This window comes from Apus apus, chromosome 1 (genome assembly GCF_020740795.1).
Source record: "Apus apus isolate bApuApu2 chromosome 1, bApuApu2.pri.cur, whole genome shotgun sequence".
Taxonomy (NCBI): domain Eukaryota; kingdom Metazoa; phylum Chordata; class Aves; order Apodiformes; family Apodidae; genus Apus; species Apus apus.
The window spans coordinates 27578878-27597778 of record NC_067282.1 but is presented as its reverse complement, the minus strand read 5'-3'; the positions used below and the strand labels follow the sequence as shown (position 1 = coordinate 27597778).

Sequence of the window (18901 nt, the reverse complement as noted above, 5' to 3'; positions counted from 1 at the left end):
AGCAATGAGTAAAGCAGCTCATGGGAAAACAGCCTGTGATTTCTCCCAGACACAACCTGAGGCCCACGAATAAAAGGAAAGATTTCCATTAATCATACCTCTCTACATTACTACTATGCATGGCCTAAGTCAGCCAGCAGTATTAGTAATTCCCATTCCATGGATTTCTGAGAGAGGACAGCCTGACAATGACTTCTCCTGAGTAGCTGCTGCAGAGCAGACGAGTGCTACACTGATGCTGTCTTTTTGTCAGATTCTTTCACCCTTTGTCATACCTTCTTTCTAATATTAGGGTTGTGGGTTTTTTTTTAAAGAAAAAGTTCTAAAATCCAGGGCCTGAATTAAAATCCTTGCGGACCAAATGTGCCCTTAGTTATCCATAGAGTAGCCCCTGCAATAAATGTTAATGGTTGAAGACAGGTGGTTCCCACAGATGTTACACTGTTCAACCTCAGTCTCAGGAAGGATGGTTGTGCAGTGCTGTTCATATTGTTGAGGTTCTTTTACAGATCTCACCCACAGTCATAGTATAATTCTTTCTGCTTCCAAAACACAGGTTTCAGCTGTGGAGATTTTAACAGGAAAAATACCCAAGACACACATCCTCTTCCTGTGCCTGGGGCCACCCTCATGCTTGTATAGAGGGGAGCCCCTCCATTTTTACCATATTAACAGAAGTCCATCAGAGCAAAAGCAGAAGGAGCACTTTTACACTGTATTCATCAACACATGAAAAAAAAACAATCTACCAGGACCAGTTATGGGCTTGTTCCACTACATGTCACAAAACAATTGTCTCTGTGCATGCTGGTGCTTTTAAAGCTGACACTGCTGTTGACTTAAAAGCTGTTGCATTACATATCTCCATTAAGTACAGACTTCCATATTTACAGCACCACGGTGAACAAATCAAACATACATTCACACCACAACCAGAGAACTGCTGCAGTGAACAACGTCCTCCGGAAATTCTCAGGTCCTTGCCCATGTCTTATTATCATATTTTAAATTACAAGTACCAACATAACATGATCACTTCTTCTATGAATTTGAGTACAATGGTTTGGCAACCACCTTTGTGTTGATGTTGTATTGACAGATAACTATTAAACAAAAAGTGGAGTCTCCCCAGATTGGGGAATGCTGAGTTCTGGTTAAAGCACTGATCTGAAACTCAGTAGCTCAGTTTCTTGTTCTGCCAAAGACTTGCAAAGTGGTCTTGCTTCAGTTTGGATGTGTTGGATATATATGGATATATTCAAACTGTCTGTTTTAGCACCAAAGTTAGAGATAGGTGCTTTCTAATCCAAGTTCAGAAGAGACCTGGGGCCCATATTCAGGCTGCCTTTTATACACGCTCCTATTGCTATCATAGCTGCTTCCTGCCTGACCCAACAATGGCCTGAATAGCATTATGGGGAGCATCTAAGTTACTGTCAAAGTCCACGTGCCATGCGAGGACACCTGAATACAGCTCTTTATCTCTTTGTCTCAGCTCCCTCACCTGTAATGCAGGGACAGTGACATGCCTCAGCAAGGCTACAGAGATGTTCAGACCCCAGTGAAAACGGCAACATGGCTACTTTTGTAGGCAAAGATTTGCTATGCTGAAACAATGTAAGGGGACCTGGTTTCAGAGAAGCTTGTCATCTGCAAGAGCTTACTCCAGACAGAATATCCAAGAGTTAAAACAGGGATGCAGAAGTTAGCAAAAGTGCACCCTGGCATCTGTAGCAGCAATTTTACATCGTCTGTGCTGTATTCCAGCTTAGCTATTTCCAGATGGCACTGTGTTTTACCATTTCCTTTTGCACTTGAGTGCTGTCATACATATATATAGTACAACAAAGATGTACACAAGGGTGAATTATTGCTTGCTCTTTGTTGTACACTCTTTCCCAAACATCTGGGGCTTTATTTATGTGGCATTTAGTCTTCCTCAGAAGAGTATCTTTGCCTGGAAAAACAATATATGCAGCAGCTACAGAAGATAAGGAGAAAGAGAACAGTATGGCTAATAATGAGAACACCAACAGCAAAAATGTACAGAATTTTGTCACAGTAATCCTGAGGCTGATGGAAAGGTGGGATGAAATTTGGCAGGTACACAGAAAAAACCCAGTAGTTCCCAAGAATGAACCAGAGAAAGAGGAAAAGGCTGAGGGTTAGATGGATGTAGTACTTGTGAGCATTCTGCCTCCAGGGATATTCATCGTCGTCATCATCATCAATCACAACAGACTTGGAAAGCAGCTGCCTCATCCTGGTTGAGTCGTACAGCAGGAGAGTCACCTGGAAGCATTGGAGGAGAAAAAGTAGTAAGTGAATTGGGTGTGGAAAGTCTGAACAACTTCTAGCCACTGCCAGCCTTTGGACCAAATTAAAATTAAGTGTGGGAAAATAATGCAAGAGAAAGCTGAGGAGCCACAAATGAGGCAGATCCAAGTGGAAAATGATGCAATTTTCCCCACCGGTTTATTTACCAGTGAGATTTAGATCAGGCATTGAAAAAACTTGCCAATGGTAAGGATGGAAAGGCATGAGAACAGATTATGTAGGGAAATGGCTGCAGCTTCCATGCTGGAGACTTTTAAGAACAGATTAGAGTAACTGCAAAGTGACTTAAGTAGAGTATTTCCTGCCTTCTAGTGGGTGGATTTGTCTTTCCTAACTCCATTTTCCATGGCTATGTAGGTGAATCAGCTCAAACAAAATTACGAAGGATCCAGACCTCAACCTAAACCTCAGATTTTCTGACTTTGTCTAAACCAATGCTCATCTGTCGTTTAACCCCATTCCCATTGCTGAGCTTGGTGAAGATTGAGTACATGCAGCTGTCTAGGTGCTGAGCTCACCTCAAAGCTAAAGTGCTGCACAGATCTTCAGGTCAAGCCACAGGTCCCTATGCAGAAACCTCAGACCCACTGGCCAGGTCGGTTTTATCCCTCCCGTGTGTCATGAGTCTGCTCTAAAACAAGTGTTCACCTGAGAAGAAGATGCTCTGCTGGTTTGAACAAGCCTACCAGTTTGAGTGCTCTGCTGGATGTGAGAAATCCAGTGGAAACAGCATCTTTTTTGCCTATGTTGGTGCTGGGACTTACCATCTTTAGGGTGAGAAAAACTGACTTTAAACCAGAAATAGCTAAGAAATAATCACAGGTTTTGATGAAGACTTCTATTAATTAGTGTGAAAATTTCCTCTCAATTCTACTCTAATATTTTCTGAACTATTATTAAATGAACCTTTGATCATACAGATAAGTCCACTGATGTGAGTTAATGACTAAGCATTTGCCAGGAGAACTCATAGCACTGAAAATTCCTTATAAAGTAGCAAATTACTTCTAACAAAATGAAGCACTTTCTTTTTTCTCCATTTACTTATGTACTGACCAGAGGTCCTCAAGGGGATGATTCATGCCCCAGTGATGTACTGTGATCTGGTTGCCACTGTGAAAGAGCACAGGGCGTGAAGAGACCTGCAGAGGCATTGTCTTTCCCCCTCCTTTTGATCTTGGCAAAGAAAAGGGGCTAGAAACATTATCAAAGGGGAACGTAGCCATCTCCTCTCTGCAGTGGCTGCAGGCTGCAATGCTGGTGAGTCAGGAACTGGCAGCTTCCCTATCAAGAGACAGGCTACCTCTACCGAAACATTAGACCAGTACCCATCAGGTTTACCCTGTCTGCTCTGTCACTGCCAGACTTCTGGGAAGGTAGGATGGGTGCCAGGTTGCTGCTGCAGGACAGCCAATGCTACCAGTAGAGTCGTTCCCTCCAGCAGCAGCACTTGCTGTCCTTAGTCCTTCATGCCCCAGCAGTGAGATTCCAAAGCTTTTCCTTCAGCTCTGCCCCTTTTCCTTCCTTTGGCAGGAACGTTGTTGGGACAGCAAAAAACAGTTTTGCTTAATTCTGCTGAGAAGCCTTAGTGTACCTCTGCAGTCTATTGTGACAAGCCTCTTTGTGCCCACTGTTAGCACAGTCTGCAAAGGGACTGTCAGAACAGGGCAATCCTTTACCCTAGAGTCAATGCAGATGTACAGATTTATAGTGACTAGGGTGTAACATGAACACAGGGGTGTCTTGTCAAGCAGCCAGGCGTTGGTCCAGGGAGTATATAAGTGGGAGCACAGTCCCCTAGAAGACAGGTAGCTGTGGTTAGAAAATGCTGTGTGGAGATTAATAAACCCTGCTGTGAGGCAAGGATATATTTTCTTTGGAAGGAAGCCATGTTGCTGCATAATCATTGCTTCTGGCCAGGTCAGGGTGGGAGTAAATTGAACTTGTGAAGGACTATGCACAAACACCTGTAGATTTATAGTATTCCCAAAGCTAGGAGAGTAACTTCATTTTTTGTCCAGCCTGTGTGTCTGAAAATGAAGGAGAAACATCTGGCAGGCTTGGAGGACTGCTTGTGGAAATAGGATCCCTTCTACCCCACACATCCATGTTATGTAGTCCTTTCCTTCAGTAGGGATGATAGCACAGGTGCTGTGATGTAGGAGAAAGTTACACCACAGTGTGTGGGACAACTCTGAATGCTGAACTCATTAGTGTCTCACTTGGCTGATGGGTGCTTTAGGTGCTGGAACAAGTGCAGATCAATCCAGATAGCTCTTTTCAGTACTGCATGCACATAGCTGTCTGGAGCCATCATTATGTCTTAACTAGCAAGTCAAAGCCTAGTCACACAGAGTATTTTTCACACTTAGAAGACACATTACCTTTAAGCTGCCAATCACGCCACCCACCAACAGATATAATGGAATTAGTGGCTGAACTGGGCAATCTTCCAAAAACTTCATTCCTGAACAGCAAAAATTAATAACATTTGTTATCTGAAGTGATCAAATAGTGCAACAAGCTGTACAGTGAAAACTGAAGATGCTGTAAGTGAAATGTAGTGCTTAGACCCAGGATTTGTATCCAGCATCTATTGAAGAAGGGCCCAAATTAAATGGGGCTTCCATTTCCCACTACAGGAGAGAGGGCCATGAACAAGCAAAAGGCAGCAGAAGGAAGAGAGAAAGCAAAGGTAACAACAGTATTGCCTTTGTTCTGGCATTACTGATCTGAACCACCTTCACAGGTCATTTGTTTAAGCCACTGCATCTTGTTAAACGAATGACTGAGTGAGCTGGACAGGACCATTAGTGAAAAGAAGGAGTTCTAATAAGCTTCTCTCAGGCCTTTCCTGCTCATTGTCACTTGTATGTGGCATGTTGCAAGTCAGATGCTTTGAAGCTTGGGAGCCAGTGTTCATGAGAGCACCTGGAACCATTTTAACTTCCCAGGCAGCTGACAAGGAACCACAGAAGCTCAAGTTTCCAGCCTGTTTTGGTTGCTGGAGGCTAAAAGCATTGGTTGCAATAAGGGTCTAAGGGTCCCGGCAACCCTCAAATCTACTGTTAGAAAGATAAAGCTGGCTTAAGTTTTAGGGATAGAAGTGTATGGCAGTATAAGGATGTTGCTGGCAGTAGACACTGAAGCTTGTGATAAAAGTCTGTAGCAGTGAGACTCATCTGTCCAAATATAGATGTCTGCAATGCAGGCATCCATATCTGAACTAGTTTCCTAGACTCTATAGTCAATAGGGAGAAATAAAGACTTGTAAAATTAAATTAATCTCATCCTAAGATAGGCATTTAAAATAGGTCAGATGAGTTGGGCCTCGACAGTGTCTCTTTCTCTCCATGGCTGTACAAGGAATCTGGACAGCCAGCTCTAGACATATGAAGTTAGATGAGATTAGTCCCCTGCCCAGGTCTCCTAGCCAGTGGTATTTTTGATCGATTTTTAAACTGTTCATTACACTCTCTTTTTTTTTTTTGTTATTGATCCCATGTTTCGGGGCTTCTACTGATCAGTTGCAGAGGACAGAAAGGATTTTGTTTTCTTCTTGTTGTGTAAGTTGTCTTTAAGGAGAACATTTTGACTTTTCCCTGAATAGTTGGGTTTATTTAGATGAAGGATACTGAAAGCAATGTTCTGGTCTTAGTGCTAAACATCTCTCAGGTGGAATGTCTTGCCTCCATGTTCAGAACTACGCTGAATAGGAGGAATCAGGAAAGAAATACCAGTGTGGGGGGGGGTTATTTGGGTTTTTTTGGGGCTTTTTTTCTGTCTTCTTCTGTACCTGTAATCCTCTTCAGTTTGTCAATTTGCCCACCAAATCCATTGCTGGTCCAGAACTTTACTGATGTCCTGAACCTCTCCTGCAGGTGTTCTGGGTGGTGGTTGCTGCCTATAGATCCTGCATTAGTCATAGGATACAGGGCAGCATTTTGTGATCTGCTGTGTGTAAGGGCTACTGAGTCCAGTGGATACTTCTACACGAAGTATTTATTACCAAGATTCTCATAACTGAAAAGGGCTGGATATAGATGGGTTAGGGCTCTCTCCCATTTTGTCCCTTATTGCAAGACTGCAATTTTTTGTCTGTTTTGCCACTATGTAACACTGAGACCTGTTCAGACTCCCAGCTTTACAGAGGTGGGCAGTAGGGAAATCGTAAAAAATTATATCATTTTCAGAAAGCAGCTGCCAGGGTTTCCAGAGTCCTTGGCTCTGTAATAGCCTACCACAAAAGCAGCTGGCTGGGGGTTTCAGGGAATATATTTCAGTTTAGGAACTTAGGCAATTTCTGTTTCCAGTGTATTAACTGAGATTTTGATTTGAGGCCAAAAAAAAATAATCGAGAAAATAAGCCAATTTTTTTTCATGGAGCTGTGGGTCTGTTTTCCTGCTAAATCTATTATGTATTCCTTTCATAAATGTAACATGACAGCAGTCAATCTTGGGAAGGATTTGAATGACAGGCAGTGGTACTGTCTAGTTTTTGGAAGATTATTGCAGGCAGATATGACAGTAGGAGTAAAGGTGAAAGGGCATAATACAGTAGTAACTTTAAAAATACAGCACTGTGGGCAAATAGGAAATATGGATGTACTGCTGACAGATGGGAACTTATAATTTGTTACAGTAAAATCTAGGGACACACACCATGTGTCAGTCAATTGGCATACATCATGTGCCTGATTTATTTGGGGACACCAAAACTAGTATGAGAGCCTCCGTGCTAGCTCCCCTTTCCCATGAGCATCAGGTATGTTTTCTTTTGACTGTAAATGGTGGGATATATGGACCATGAGAGATAAAAGCTCTGCTTCTAATTCAGTGCTCCCTGCAATCTTTGGTTTAGAGTGAAGAGCAATAGAACCCGACCACTACATAGACTGATGCGTGAGTCCAAATGAATGAACCGACAACCTTTGCAAGATCGGACACAGGAAGGTTGTCCAACACCCTGCACAGTGTTCAAAGGAGAATAATATGCTTGGGGAAGCATAGGTACTTGCACATTTTACCTCTTGGATACCAGAGAACAACACTCCAGGACACAAAGTCCAGCAAAGTGGGAAGAGCACTCATGAGCAATCAGGATATAACCTTCTCCAAGGGCACCAGTTTGGGCAGTGCTGTGGCATGGCCCGCAACAGATCAGTATTAACCAAGTGACTCCTAATTATCCATGAGACAAATGAAAGCCAATACAGCACTGGCCTCATTTTAGCTGCCTTCCTCTTCTCAGGCAGCTGCAAATGGCTGCAGTGCATCCTACAGTAAAGAAGGGCTGCTGTATAGCATGGCCAATCTGGTGTATGGTGCCCACTCCCCAACTTCTTTTCTGTAGGAGATAGAGGACACAACATGCCTGGCCATTTTATGGATAACTGCAGCTGCCATCACTTATCTCAGACCTCAGCTGGACTCTGGACAGTGGGCTTTACACTAGGTTCTAGGTGCTGCAGAGGATTTATCTCAAAGTAATTGCATCTGGGCACCATTTTATCTGAAAACATATCAGCAAAGCAGGGGAAACCCACAGAAACAGTGAGTGTCTGGAGGACTGAAATGCAAGAAAAGAATATGTTAACAAGAACTGTTAAAGAACAAGACTAACTCCCACATAAACATATGGAGTATGAGAATAAGCTACAGACAACTATTGGGAGCACTTGAGAGTTGAGGAATGATTTGGTGTAGATATGAGCCTGAGCAATGGTACTGGGTTAAATTTGAACAGGGGAAAATTTTGACTGTCTATTGAAAAAACTATGTCATCAGCTTTCAAATGTGATTTAGCTATCCCTGGGGAACACTGTGCATGAAGGTAGTCTGGACAATGTACAAAAATGTGTTATTTGGAGTAATCCTTCACTGTCCCAGAAACTAAAAACAATTATCAGAAAAGGTCTATGAGGTCCTTCCATAGCTCTGTATATTTTTGAGTGTTTAGTGAAAAAAAAGGGAACGTCTCTACCAGTAAAAGTTAGAAAGCTGCTAAACAATCTGTCTGTTAAATGTTGTCACAACTCTGGAGTTTGGAAAATTTGCTGAATCCTTTCCATGTATCTTGACTTAGACTGTGGTCTACAGTACTACCAAATTTTGAAAGTGTATAATATTAGTGTGTAATTATTACCAGGGCTACCAGTTATTCATCTCTGTCTGTTAACAAATGGTATGATAATTTATTTGTTAACATTCGAAAACATCTCACAATTTTCCCACACATCTCGCAAGATGAGAAAACATCTCACAAGAAAGCAAGAGCCAAAATTACTAGAGGCACATCAGCAACTTATTCTTCAAGATCGTGGTAACCGAATGTCATCAGAAAATCAGAGGCTTTTGCTTGGATAATAAATATCTGCATTTTCCCTTACATTTTATTTTCCTAAAAATGCCCTTGCAGGTACGTAGCTGCAGGAAACCAATATTTTCTGACAACACTGTATTACAGTGTCATTATCTCTTAATTTTGGTAAGTTGTGAAAAAAAAAAAAAAGGCTTTATATCTGATGCAGGAGATACTCAGAGCTCCAGGCTAATATCTTCCTATACACTTTATAATTCTCACTGGTCTTAAAGATATTGTGAAATATTCCTATGAAATTATATTTAAAAGTGGTCAGATGCCCCTCATGGATTCATTTCCAGAAGGCTGGCTGTCAATATGCATGCAAACTGTACCACACTTTGAATTATATCTTCCCACCCCTATTCCACATCTCAGAAGTATTCAGCCTGGGGAAAAGCTAAAGCTAAAATCCTCTTATGGGATAAATAGCAATTTTAAGTCATGGACAAGCATAAGAGCCTAAAAGTTGAGATGTAACAGTTCAGACCATTTCCCTACTTCCTAATTGCTCCTTAATCTTTCATTAGAACTCCCTAATTCCTAATTAGGGTGTCCTAATCAGAATCCTACCAGCCATCACTAGTTCTCAGCAGGTCCCAGGCAAAGGAAGCAACACCAGCCTCTAGCTGAACACTTTTTATGTGGGTTTGGCCACTATAGATGCCAACAAGCTCCATGTCCCAACTGCCTTAAAAGTCATCTCATCTCAATGCAGACATCTCAAAGAGGGTATGAGACTTCCACTGTCAGAAACATCCTTTTCTCTTAACTGGCTCCCAGGGCAACACACTACACTTAGCTTGGTAACAGATGTGTACAGTCAAAATCTAGGTGGGATGCAGTTCATTTGCACCACCTTTCATGAAAAATGAATGAGTAGGTGAACAGCTTCTCAAGGACCCATGTGGAGTGTTGATAGCGGCTCTTGAGGGCACAACTTAAAATTCAAAGTAATCTGAATAGACTGGAAAAAGACTAAAAATCTGTGAGATGATAGACGATAAAGCTGAACACAGCATATAGGAGAGAAAGTTTCAATGTAAACAGAAAATGAGAAATGTCTCATAGGGTCAGGAATGCCAAAAACCATCTGGGCTCACAATGCACCATAAACTAAATTGGAGCCAATGAGTTGGTACGGAGAGAACATCTTTCATTCTGAGGTGTGTTTACAGGAATCCTGCATGTTAAACAGAGGAGCTAATTTTTCTGCACTGATTATTCCTCAGGTCTCAGCAGGGCTCCTGTGTTCTGTCTTCTTTGTGGGTTTTTGTGGGGTTTTTTTGTGGGGGTTTTTTGTTGTGGGTTTGGTTTTTTTTTAGGGGGGAAAAAATAGTTACATTGGCCAGAGGCCAAAGGAGAGAGGCAAAAAAAATAATAAAAAAATACAGAAATAGTGACCTGTGACGCCAGGTTGAAAGAAGTAGATTTTTGAGATCTCTGGGGGAAAAAAAAAAAAAAAAAAAAAAAAAAAAAAAGATGGAGTGGGGTTATAATAGCAGCCTTCAAACAGTTCAAAGTTTCTCTTGAGCAGGATGGTGGCCAATCTATCTTTGGGGCCACAGTGTGTTGGACAGGCTGTAATCTGTTTAATTTGCCACAGGGAAGATTTAGGTTGGATATGGGGAAAAATATTTTGTCTGTGAGAGCAATAAAATGCTGAAATAGGCTCCTTGGGAAGCTCTGGAATTTCCTTGAGCGAGGGCAAGTCAGACATCTGTCAGGGATGCTGTAAGCATGCAAGCCTGTTAGGAAGTGGAGGTGGCCCAGTGTCTCTACCAGTGTTTCTCAAGTGAGGGTTGCAACCTGTACAAAGGATGTGAAAAGCCCAAAGGGAGTAATGAAGTGTTAGAAAATGCTCAGTTTTTTAAAACAAGAAACATCTATGTTAATGATAAGAAAAAGGTGGTGCTTAAGAAAGAAAAGAGGAGCCTTATGCAGTTTAAAAATGTACAAAATTCTGCAGCTCAAAGGATTTTCTTTCCTTTCTTAAATATTTGATCTTGAAATGCTATTCACAAATCCAGCCTTTGGGGGATTATACAGAGACAGATCAGCCAAAAAACAGATCTCACTTTCAAATAGGTGGAGAAATAGCAGCCTAAATGATCTCTTCTTCCCTTCCAGCCCTGTGCTTCTTAAGATTTTTGCAGTGAGTTAATACAGAGGTATCCTGATTAATGAAATTCTCTCATGTGTTGGATTCTGAGCTTCCTCCCACAGGTAGAGCCAAAACACCCACAGCCTTTTGCCAGGTGCTGGTAGCCTAAGCTGCAATTGAGCTGAAGTAAATACACAAGTAGAAAAAGAGTTAAAATGGGTCTGAGGCTCAGAACATGACAGCACATGGAAATGCACCCGAAATAAGCAACCAGAAATTTCAGAGCTATGGTTAAATTAAAAGAAAACCAAACCTGGTGAGGTAAAAACCGTATTAGTAAGGTCTCCAAGTATCCTGACTCCTGCCCTGTGTTGAAATGAGGCACACTGGAGGGGGTATTTAAGGCAAATAGGTTCAGAATTAAAGCACTGCTTTCTCCCCACCATGCAGTGTGGCCTGGGATTCTGTCTGAAAATAAAATACCAACACACAGTTGTAACAGTTAAGTTTTCCAACTCCTCTCTCCCACAAGGTGCTGTAACCTGCCACACAGTGCTGGGAAGTTTGAATTTCTAAGTTGCTTTAGTAGTCAGCTTACCTGTAAAAGTCATGGACAGTGGTAAGGCAAGGAAAGCAAGGAGCCCAAATATAAACCATGCTGCAAATGAGAAAAGAAAGACAGTGTTATTTGGGCTGGTTGAATCTTAGAGATCTGCAGTTCCATCCAGTGCTTTATAGTTGCTTGTTATCCATAAAGCTGTGTAGCAAGAAATGCAGTGTGTTCACTGGGGTGTGAATATAGTGTTTATGGTGCAGCATTTGAGATGATGAGACCACCAAGTGGTTTATCACTCTCCCAGAGCTCAAGCTTTTAACTCATGCACTTTTAGTCAGTGGAAAAGTGGAATCAGAGGAAAAGCAATGGGAGACACAAGCTGCTTTTGTTGTTACTATTTCTAGCTGTCTTAGTGCAAGGGCAAGGACTCAGCCATTGCTGCCTTATCCTGCGTCAGCTTCAGGGACACTGCCAGGTGACTGTGCACTAACAAGTAACTTTGCATCAGCTAATCCATGGCAACTGATGAGCCGTGTCTGTTTGCTAAGGAAATAGCAGTTTTAATGCCATTCCTCTCAGTTTTCATGGATAGCTAAATAAACTGTCTTTATTGCAGTTTTGAATAGTTTCTGGCTGGTCCAACTCCCTTACCCAGCTCAGCTCTTGAACACAAAAGCGTCAGCCCCCCTGCAAGGCATGGGACTTGTCACTGATCAGCTTGAGCTGCATGGAAGGATGCTCTTGGGGTTGCACATAGACTTTTCCCACAGATGAGAGCATCTGATGAGATTAGTTACTCCCCAGAATGCTGCTAGTGTGTCTGAGCCCTGATATTTTCCCAGCACAGCCTGATGCTGCAGGAGATGAATGCTTACCTTTGCAGAAAGTGAGAAACAATAGTGTCAAGAGCAGTGGGAGCAGCCTGTCTTAAAAGAGCTGTCACCTCTGTGCCTAGTCGTGAACACTTGGCAATATTAAAGTGAAAAGCTGCCCTGCAAAGTGAGAGTAAAATGTAATGAGGGCATTCAGTGGTGAGCCATCCCTGCAGAGCGCTTCTGGAAATGGTTCAAACTGCAAGTAGATGCCTAAGGAGGCAAAAGGGCGGCAAGCGGAGGTAGGCATAGATTGCAGAGGGGCTGAGAAGGGCATGGATAAGAAAAGGAGTAGGATGTCTCCTTGGAGGCTTATGAAAAAAATCGTGGAGCAAGCATTCAGGATTGGGTTGGGATCAGCCCTTCCCCAGGCAAACTGTGTCATGCAGTTCCCCGTGCCAGAGAACTGCAACTGCAAGGCGAATCGTGTTCTCCTTGCGCCAGAGCGGGGACACTGCCAGCACCCTGCGTACGGTGCCACTGGCAGCTGCAGCCTGCCAGAACATCACCCTCAGGGTGCCTTGGAGGAAAAGGGAAGCATCGTTGCCTCTGTTTTACAGATGGAGAAACTGAGACAGAGGACATAGGAGCAGCATCAAAATTCAGGGCTGATCCACCAGGCTTTCTGACTCGCAGACATTTTTCATGGGAACACACCATCCCCCACATGCTGCTCGTGTTTTCTCTGCAGAGAATGAAGATCTTGCACTTCAGCGCTTGAGAGAGACATCTTTCTTTCTCAGAAGCAGCATGTTTGTTATCTCTGTGAATTGGTAGAGACTGAAGGTATCTGGGCTGAAGAAAGCACTCCTGTTCCTTTGTGCCCCTCCTCCTCTCCCTGTCTGCTGGTGCCTCTCACACACACACATTTTTGCTCAGGCTCTCCTATTTCTTGCGTGCTGCACAGTACAGAAATTCTTCCTCTGCTTGAATAGTGTCCTACACTTGACTAAGCTCTTTCAAATGCTGACAGCCTCTCATTAGAACAACTCAGCCTAGAGACTCCCTTTTCACTACATGTCACACTTCATGCCAGGCCCTCTCACTGTTACATTATCTAGGCTACTATTTTCATATTCGGAAACAATGTTATTGTAGCTGAGTTGGGCTTCCACCACACACCATGAACATCACCTGCAAATAGTGTCTACAGCCTGGACAACTAATTTATCTGGCATCCAAATGAGTGCAGCTCAGCTCTGTGGGAGCTGCATCAACTGCCTGTTGCTGCCAGAAGTCTCATCCTCACAGCGCAACTCTCGGAGCAGCATCACCCTTCTTCCTGTGCTTCCACAGGCCATCTCCTCTTTCTGCCCTTGCTGCACAGAAAAGGACTCAGGAGCCTGGTAAGAGGAGGCATCATGTCACTTCTTAATCGTGCAGTGCACGATGTGTCTGACCCCTGGGGAGGGACACTGCAGTAAGTTCTGTAGAAGACTCAGGGAGGGACCATGTATACATGGGCCTGTACATCTGGTGCACAGGTGTCCATGTTTGCTTGTGTCTAGCGTGTACCCAATGGCTTGATTTTGTAGGGGAGAAATGGGAAACAGGGACCACTCAGAGCTCAAGAGAGAAAGATAATGGTTCATTAATTCCCCTCCCAAAGCAGTCGCCAGGAATGTATTTACTCATTATCTCTCCATTCAGCTACAGCCTCTTAGGTCTCGAATTGGAGGGGCAGATGCATAGTCTGGGAAGGTTTCCAGATCCATGTTTAACAAAGTGAGACTCTCAACAATTGACTACACAACTGGCAGGGCTCTGCACCGTTCCAAGACTGCTCCACTAAAGACTGTTTTTCTCGAAACGTTGGGGGACACACACTCTCTGCCTGGATTTATCTTGGTTGTGCTGCCCCTTTCTGGTCCGAAAACAAATTGCTCAAGAAAATGGTATTTGCCGCAGGGAAGCACAGCTCTGCAGAAAAGATGCTGCTGTCTGTGCAGTTTCACATGCGGTGCTTGTGATATTTTTAAGTCGATGATATCACCTCATGGACTGATCAGAGAAGCCTTTGGACCCAGTTCTAGATAAAGTAGGAAAAAAAAAAAAAAAAAAGAAAGGGGGGAGCTGGTAATCTCTGAAAACACAGTGGCAGGAGGGATAATTTTTCAGGCATGGCTCAGAAGGACATCTGCTCCACCAAGCTGATGTCAGAGCATCAGGCAGGAGAGCCCCTGCTCTGCTCCCCCCAGGCAGTGCATGATGGGGCATTTTGCATTTGACACCGGTGAAGTCCTGCTCCAGGAGGCATTAATGAACAAACCCTAGAGTGCCTGGAAACTGATGAAGGAAAGAGCTCACATCTGGGACAACAACAGAGGAAGAGGAAAGGGAGTAGAGTGGATGTATATCTTGCACAAACCTTGAAAACTCTCGGCATGAAAATGAGGTCAGTGGCTGTGGATTGTGTGTCCTGCCCAACAGGATGGATAGCTGGGATATAACTGCTGCATAGCTGAGTTACTCCTACCATGGTCTCACCACACTCTTTCACAGCACAGAAGTAAACAAACTTGAACTCACCATTAGCATTATGGCTGTACACCGTGGACTCTCCTTCTATCTCATGCGTGAGCCGCTACATCTCCCATAGCAATACCCCTGCACTGCAGCTCTGCTCCCCTACTTCTGCTACTCCCTTGTTCTCCATCCCCAGTTATGCACCTGGCCTCAGGGCATGCAGCAAATTAGTTGTCCTCTGGGTGTGGAACAGATCTGGAGACAGTATTGGACAGATCTGGAGGCAGTATTGGATGTGACACCAGTTCACTTATGGGCTCCTCAGATGTTGCTTTGCTGTCATTATTTTTTCCAAGCACTTGGAAATTTTAAATCAATGCACGCCATCCCTATTTACTTTGAAGATAAATAGAAGTTTCTTTCTTTTCAGGTAAGAACGGTCTCAGGAGATTTTCATAAGGATTTATGAGTATGAATCTCAACTTACCCACTCTTCTTAGGTAGTATGCTAATATGGCTGCAGTGTAACCTACTCAGAACAGTGTGCTCAGAACAAAGAATAAGTTCTCTGACAATAAATACAGTAATAAATGAAGAGTTGTGTACATTAACCATCACTCCCAAATGCTGTTTATTCTATAGCCTGACAAGTTTTTTCCATGAGTTTATGTCCTGATAAAGAAGAAAAATATTTTTTAGGAGATGCTTACAACTTCCAAACAAATTCTGCAGCTACCCCTGGATTCATCTGCACAGAGAAGCTGAGGAGCAAAAATCCGGGTATAAACTCACAGTACTCCCTCTGGACAGCCCATGGGAATGCAGATTTGAAGGGGACTGGCTCTCAACAGCCTGGATGTGAGTGAATTTGTGTCAGTTGGCCTCACCCCAGGATGGATCATGCCAAAAGCCAGATGCAGATGGTAGTGCATTAAGCTCAGAAAGCAGTTTCATGCTGTGCCATACAGCAGCATGGATACCGGTGGTGCAACAGGCTGGAGTGCAGAAGGGTAGTGGATATTTTAAACCATGTTTTATTCCTTTAGAGGCTTCCCCTGCAGTGCTGATTTGGTCTTGGAGAAAAGAAAGGATATGGTGTGTGTGGGAGCTGCAGTGGCAGAGCAAGTCTCAGTGGATCTCTCCAGGGATCTCTCCAGCCCCAGCAAAGTCATCTATTTTACTCTGTCCATGGGTTTGGTAGCTGTGGCTACTGTTTGTCTTTCTGGGCTTTTGAGAGACAGGAAAATGTCACTGCATCAAGCAGGATGTATTGAAAACACTTGAATGAGCTCTATCCAGCTCTAGACTGCCCTAATATTCAGAACTTAAGTTGCTCTATCAAGATTGAAAAGAATGTAAATGATGCTGCACAGGTAGCTTGACTCTTTGGGGTGATTTAAATATCAAGAGACCATAGGTACAAATGTGGGGCTGTGCTGAAACGCTCTAAAAAATAAATGAGGATGATGAGAAAAAAGGCAATTAAGTGTCACCATACTTCAGAAGGGTCTGCATTTTAATGAACATCAATTTTGGATGCACTAGCTGATCCATAGCTAAAGCTGAGCTGATTTTGAACTTAGATGTAATGAAAACCTAAAACAATAGGTTTCCTGGAGTGGTATCTCTGGGTTGCCTTACTCATGGGTATCTTTATGGGTACCCCAGAGAGTGTTCCTGGTGTAAGAGAGCATAGATGAGATCAGAACTAATCCCAGTCTTTCAAAAAAAGTGGCAAAAAATTCATTTATTTTATGTGTCATCATTAGAGTCCCAGTGGCAATTTCATAGCAACAGGGAACTGTGACATGTTGTTTGCAACTGGTAGGGAAAAAAAAAAAATCAGAGAAAATGCCACTTTTGCCCATTTTTTTTGTGATGTTCACCAATGGGTGCAGATTCTCCATGCACATCCTTTATGCAGAGTGCAAAGGAGCCCACACCAGCCCAGTCCGTCTCCTGGAGGCTTGTTGGGGTGTCATGAGAGTTGCAGATCCTCTGCATCCCTCAGTGTTCATCACTTCCCAGTTCTCCTTTACCCTAGGGCAATGATGAACATGAACAAATGGGACACAAAATGTTCTGTCCTCTCCTTCCCTTTCTTTACCTAGTTCCTGCTGGTGAGCCTAGTCTGAACCCAGAGCAGGGCTGTCTGTGCCCCTTGTTTGCTTTCCTCTGAAGGGTTGTAAGGCAGCAAAGATTTAAGGGGCTTAATCATTAATAACAGTTCTTTCTGAACTTTGAGAGCCTTTCAAGTGAAGCCTTTTAAAAGCAGGAATATAAAAGACTCCAAGGTAACAGCCCAAGACTGGCAAATACAGAAATTAGAGTGGGTGAAGCATCAATTATGGTGAGTGGTCTAGGGTTTTTCATCCTCTCATATTTGAGTGGAATTACATATTGCTGCTCCCTAGAAGTGAAAGTAAAAGGCACTTGCAACTTGTAGTGAAAGGGCAATGCAGTCAGCAAGAGTAAACTGCTTTTAAATCCTTGGATTTTAACCTCCTGCCAATGACACTGGTTCCCTAGTCTTACAAAATCCCACTCCTGAAGTGTATTTCTCCTCTGTCTCTCTGCACAGATCGCAGGGCACCCAGCCCAAGCCAGCTTTCTGCTGCCTTGCTCCTCAGAGAACAAGAACCGGTTTACCCAGCCCAGGAGCCCCATCTAGCTTGGCCTTGAACACTTCCAGGCAGAGGACATCCACAACTTCTCTGGGCAACCTGTTCCACTGTCTCACCAGCCTCATAGTGAAGAATTTCTTTGCAATGTCTGCTTAAATCAACCCTTTTCCAGTTTAAAGCTGTTACCCCTTGTCCTACTGCTACCTGCCCTTATAAAAAGTCCCTCCCCAGCTTTCCTGTAGGTCATCTTTGGGTACTGGAAGGCTGCTATGAGGTCTCCCCAGAATCTTCATTGCTCCAGGATGAACAATTCAGATAACTGATGTTTCCTACCCAGAAGACATGGCCGCTTATGAGGGCTACCTGTGCCTGCAGCAGCCATTGTGCCAGGGACCTGACAAGTGGAGGGAACACGACCCTGCTCCACATGTCTCTGGGTCAAAAGGGAGCTATTCCTGACCATACTCTGTCCCAGCCTCATGTTCCTGTGTGAGCACACAGGCTGGTGGCAGTTTTGCTTTGCAGGAATTGCTCCTGGGGAAGTTTGTTCCCAGGCTGGTTGCACTGCTCTTTAACAGGTGGTTTTCCTTGCAGATTCTTCTGCTGGACTACATATAACATACCAATTGAAGCAGGAAGCAAACACATTATATTGCTTAGGTTTTCTGCTGCAGACCATATTTAGGTACTTGATGGTGATTGTATTTGTTTGAAATTTTACACTTGTCTGCTATCATCCAAATACTGCAGCAGACAGATGCTGTCAGGATAGAGTTACTATTGTGTGCTCCATTAGCCCCCAGAATTGCCTAGAAAAGGAAATACCTTAGAAAGTTGGGAAGAAAAGGGGACTTCAGTGGAAGATTCAGGTGGGGCTTGGTATCACCTTAATTCCTTTATATACTTGGCTTAGTAACAAGGGCTGCTTAAATACAGAAGGTGATTACTACCAGAACTGCCTTACCATTGCTGGCAATTTTAGATATGCACCGGTGGCAGGCTTTCTCCAGACCTGCAGTCATTGTGAAGAGCCTTTTGCGGTGTCTGTGGGGAGACAGAAATAACTTTAGTTATGAAAAGTCTCTTTAACATACTAAATGTCCTGACTCAGAGTCACTGACCCACTTTGGCGGGCTTTCACTACCCTCAAAAAACTCAAAACATCCATAGATCCAGACAGCAACCATCGGTGTGGCATATCCAGAGTCAGGTATTGCCTTCCAGCAGGTTTGGGCTTCCCTGGGCTTCCTGCTGGGCTTCCCTTCCTCAAAGCTAGAGCTTCAGGTTCACAGGAAAGCTAGGGGAGAAGTATAAATGCTGTCTTCCTGAAAACTACAAAAGGTTCTATCTTGACTTTGATTGGGGTTGGGCAGGACAAAGTGTATTGAACTGCTATGAACAAACCCAGTGAAATAGATAAGGTTCACAAACTTCTGCAAAAATTATTTATTCAGCAAAAATTAATTAAAGAAAAGAGGAAGAGAGAGGATGAAAACAGCTTTAAGATCGAGAAGGATTCTGAAGAGGAATCTAGAAAAAAAAAATTGCAAACCACAGGGAGCCCAGAACAAGATGCCTTTG

The 18901-nt window shown here is 43.4% G+C and overlaps 1 protein-coding gene across 1 annotated transcript; it reads right to left on the bottom strand.

The window, feature by feature from the left end:
• Positions 1 to 1451: 1451 nt before the first annotated feature.
• TMEM272 (transmembrane protein 272) lies at positions 1452 to 18342 on the bottom strand. Its single transcript, XM_051631285.1, has 4 exons — positions 18285 to 18342; positions 11401 to 11460; positions 4722 to 4804; positions 1452 to 2292 (listed from the first exon to the last, which is right to left on the bottom strand). Exons 1-4 carry the CDS (start codon positions 18340 to 18342, stop codon positions 1930 to 1932), a joined length of 564 nt encoding a protein of 187 aa, XP_051487245.1. The 3' UTR covers positions 1452 to 1929.
• Positions 18343 to 18901: the final 559 nt, after the last annotated feature.

Coding starts and splice junctions, on each gene's coding strand:
- TMEM272 (XM_051631285.1), bottom strand. CDS start 18,342: ATGACTGCAGGTCTGGAGAAAGCCTGCCACCGGTGCATATCTAAAATT. Junction 4,805..11,400: donor ACTGTCCATGACTTTTACAG/GTAAGCTGACTA, acceptor TTTGCTGTTCAG/GAATGAAGTTTTTGGAAGAT. Junction 2,293..4,721: donor GCGTGATTGGCAGCTTAAAG/GTAATGTGTCTT, acceptor CAATGCTTCCAG/GTGACTCTCCTGCTGTACGA.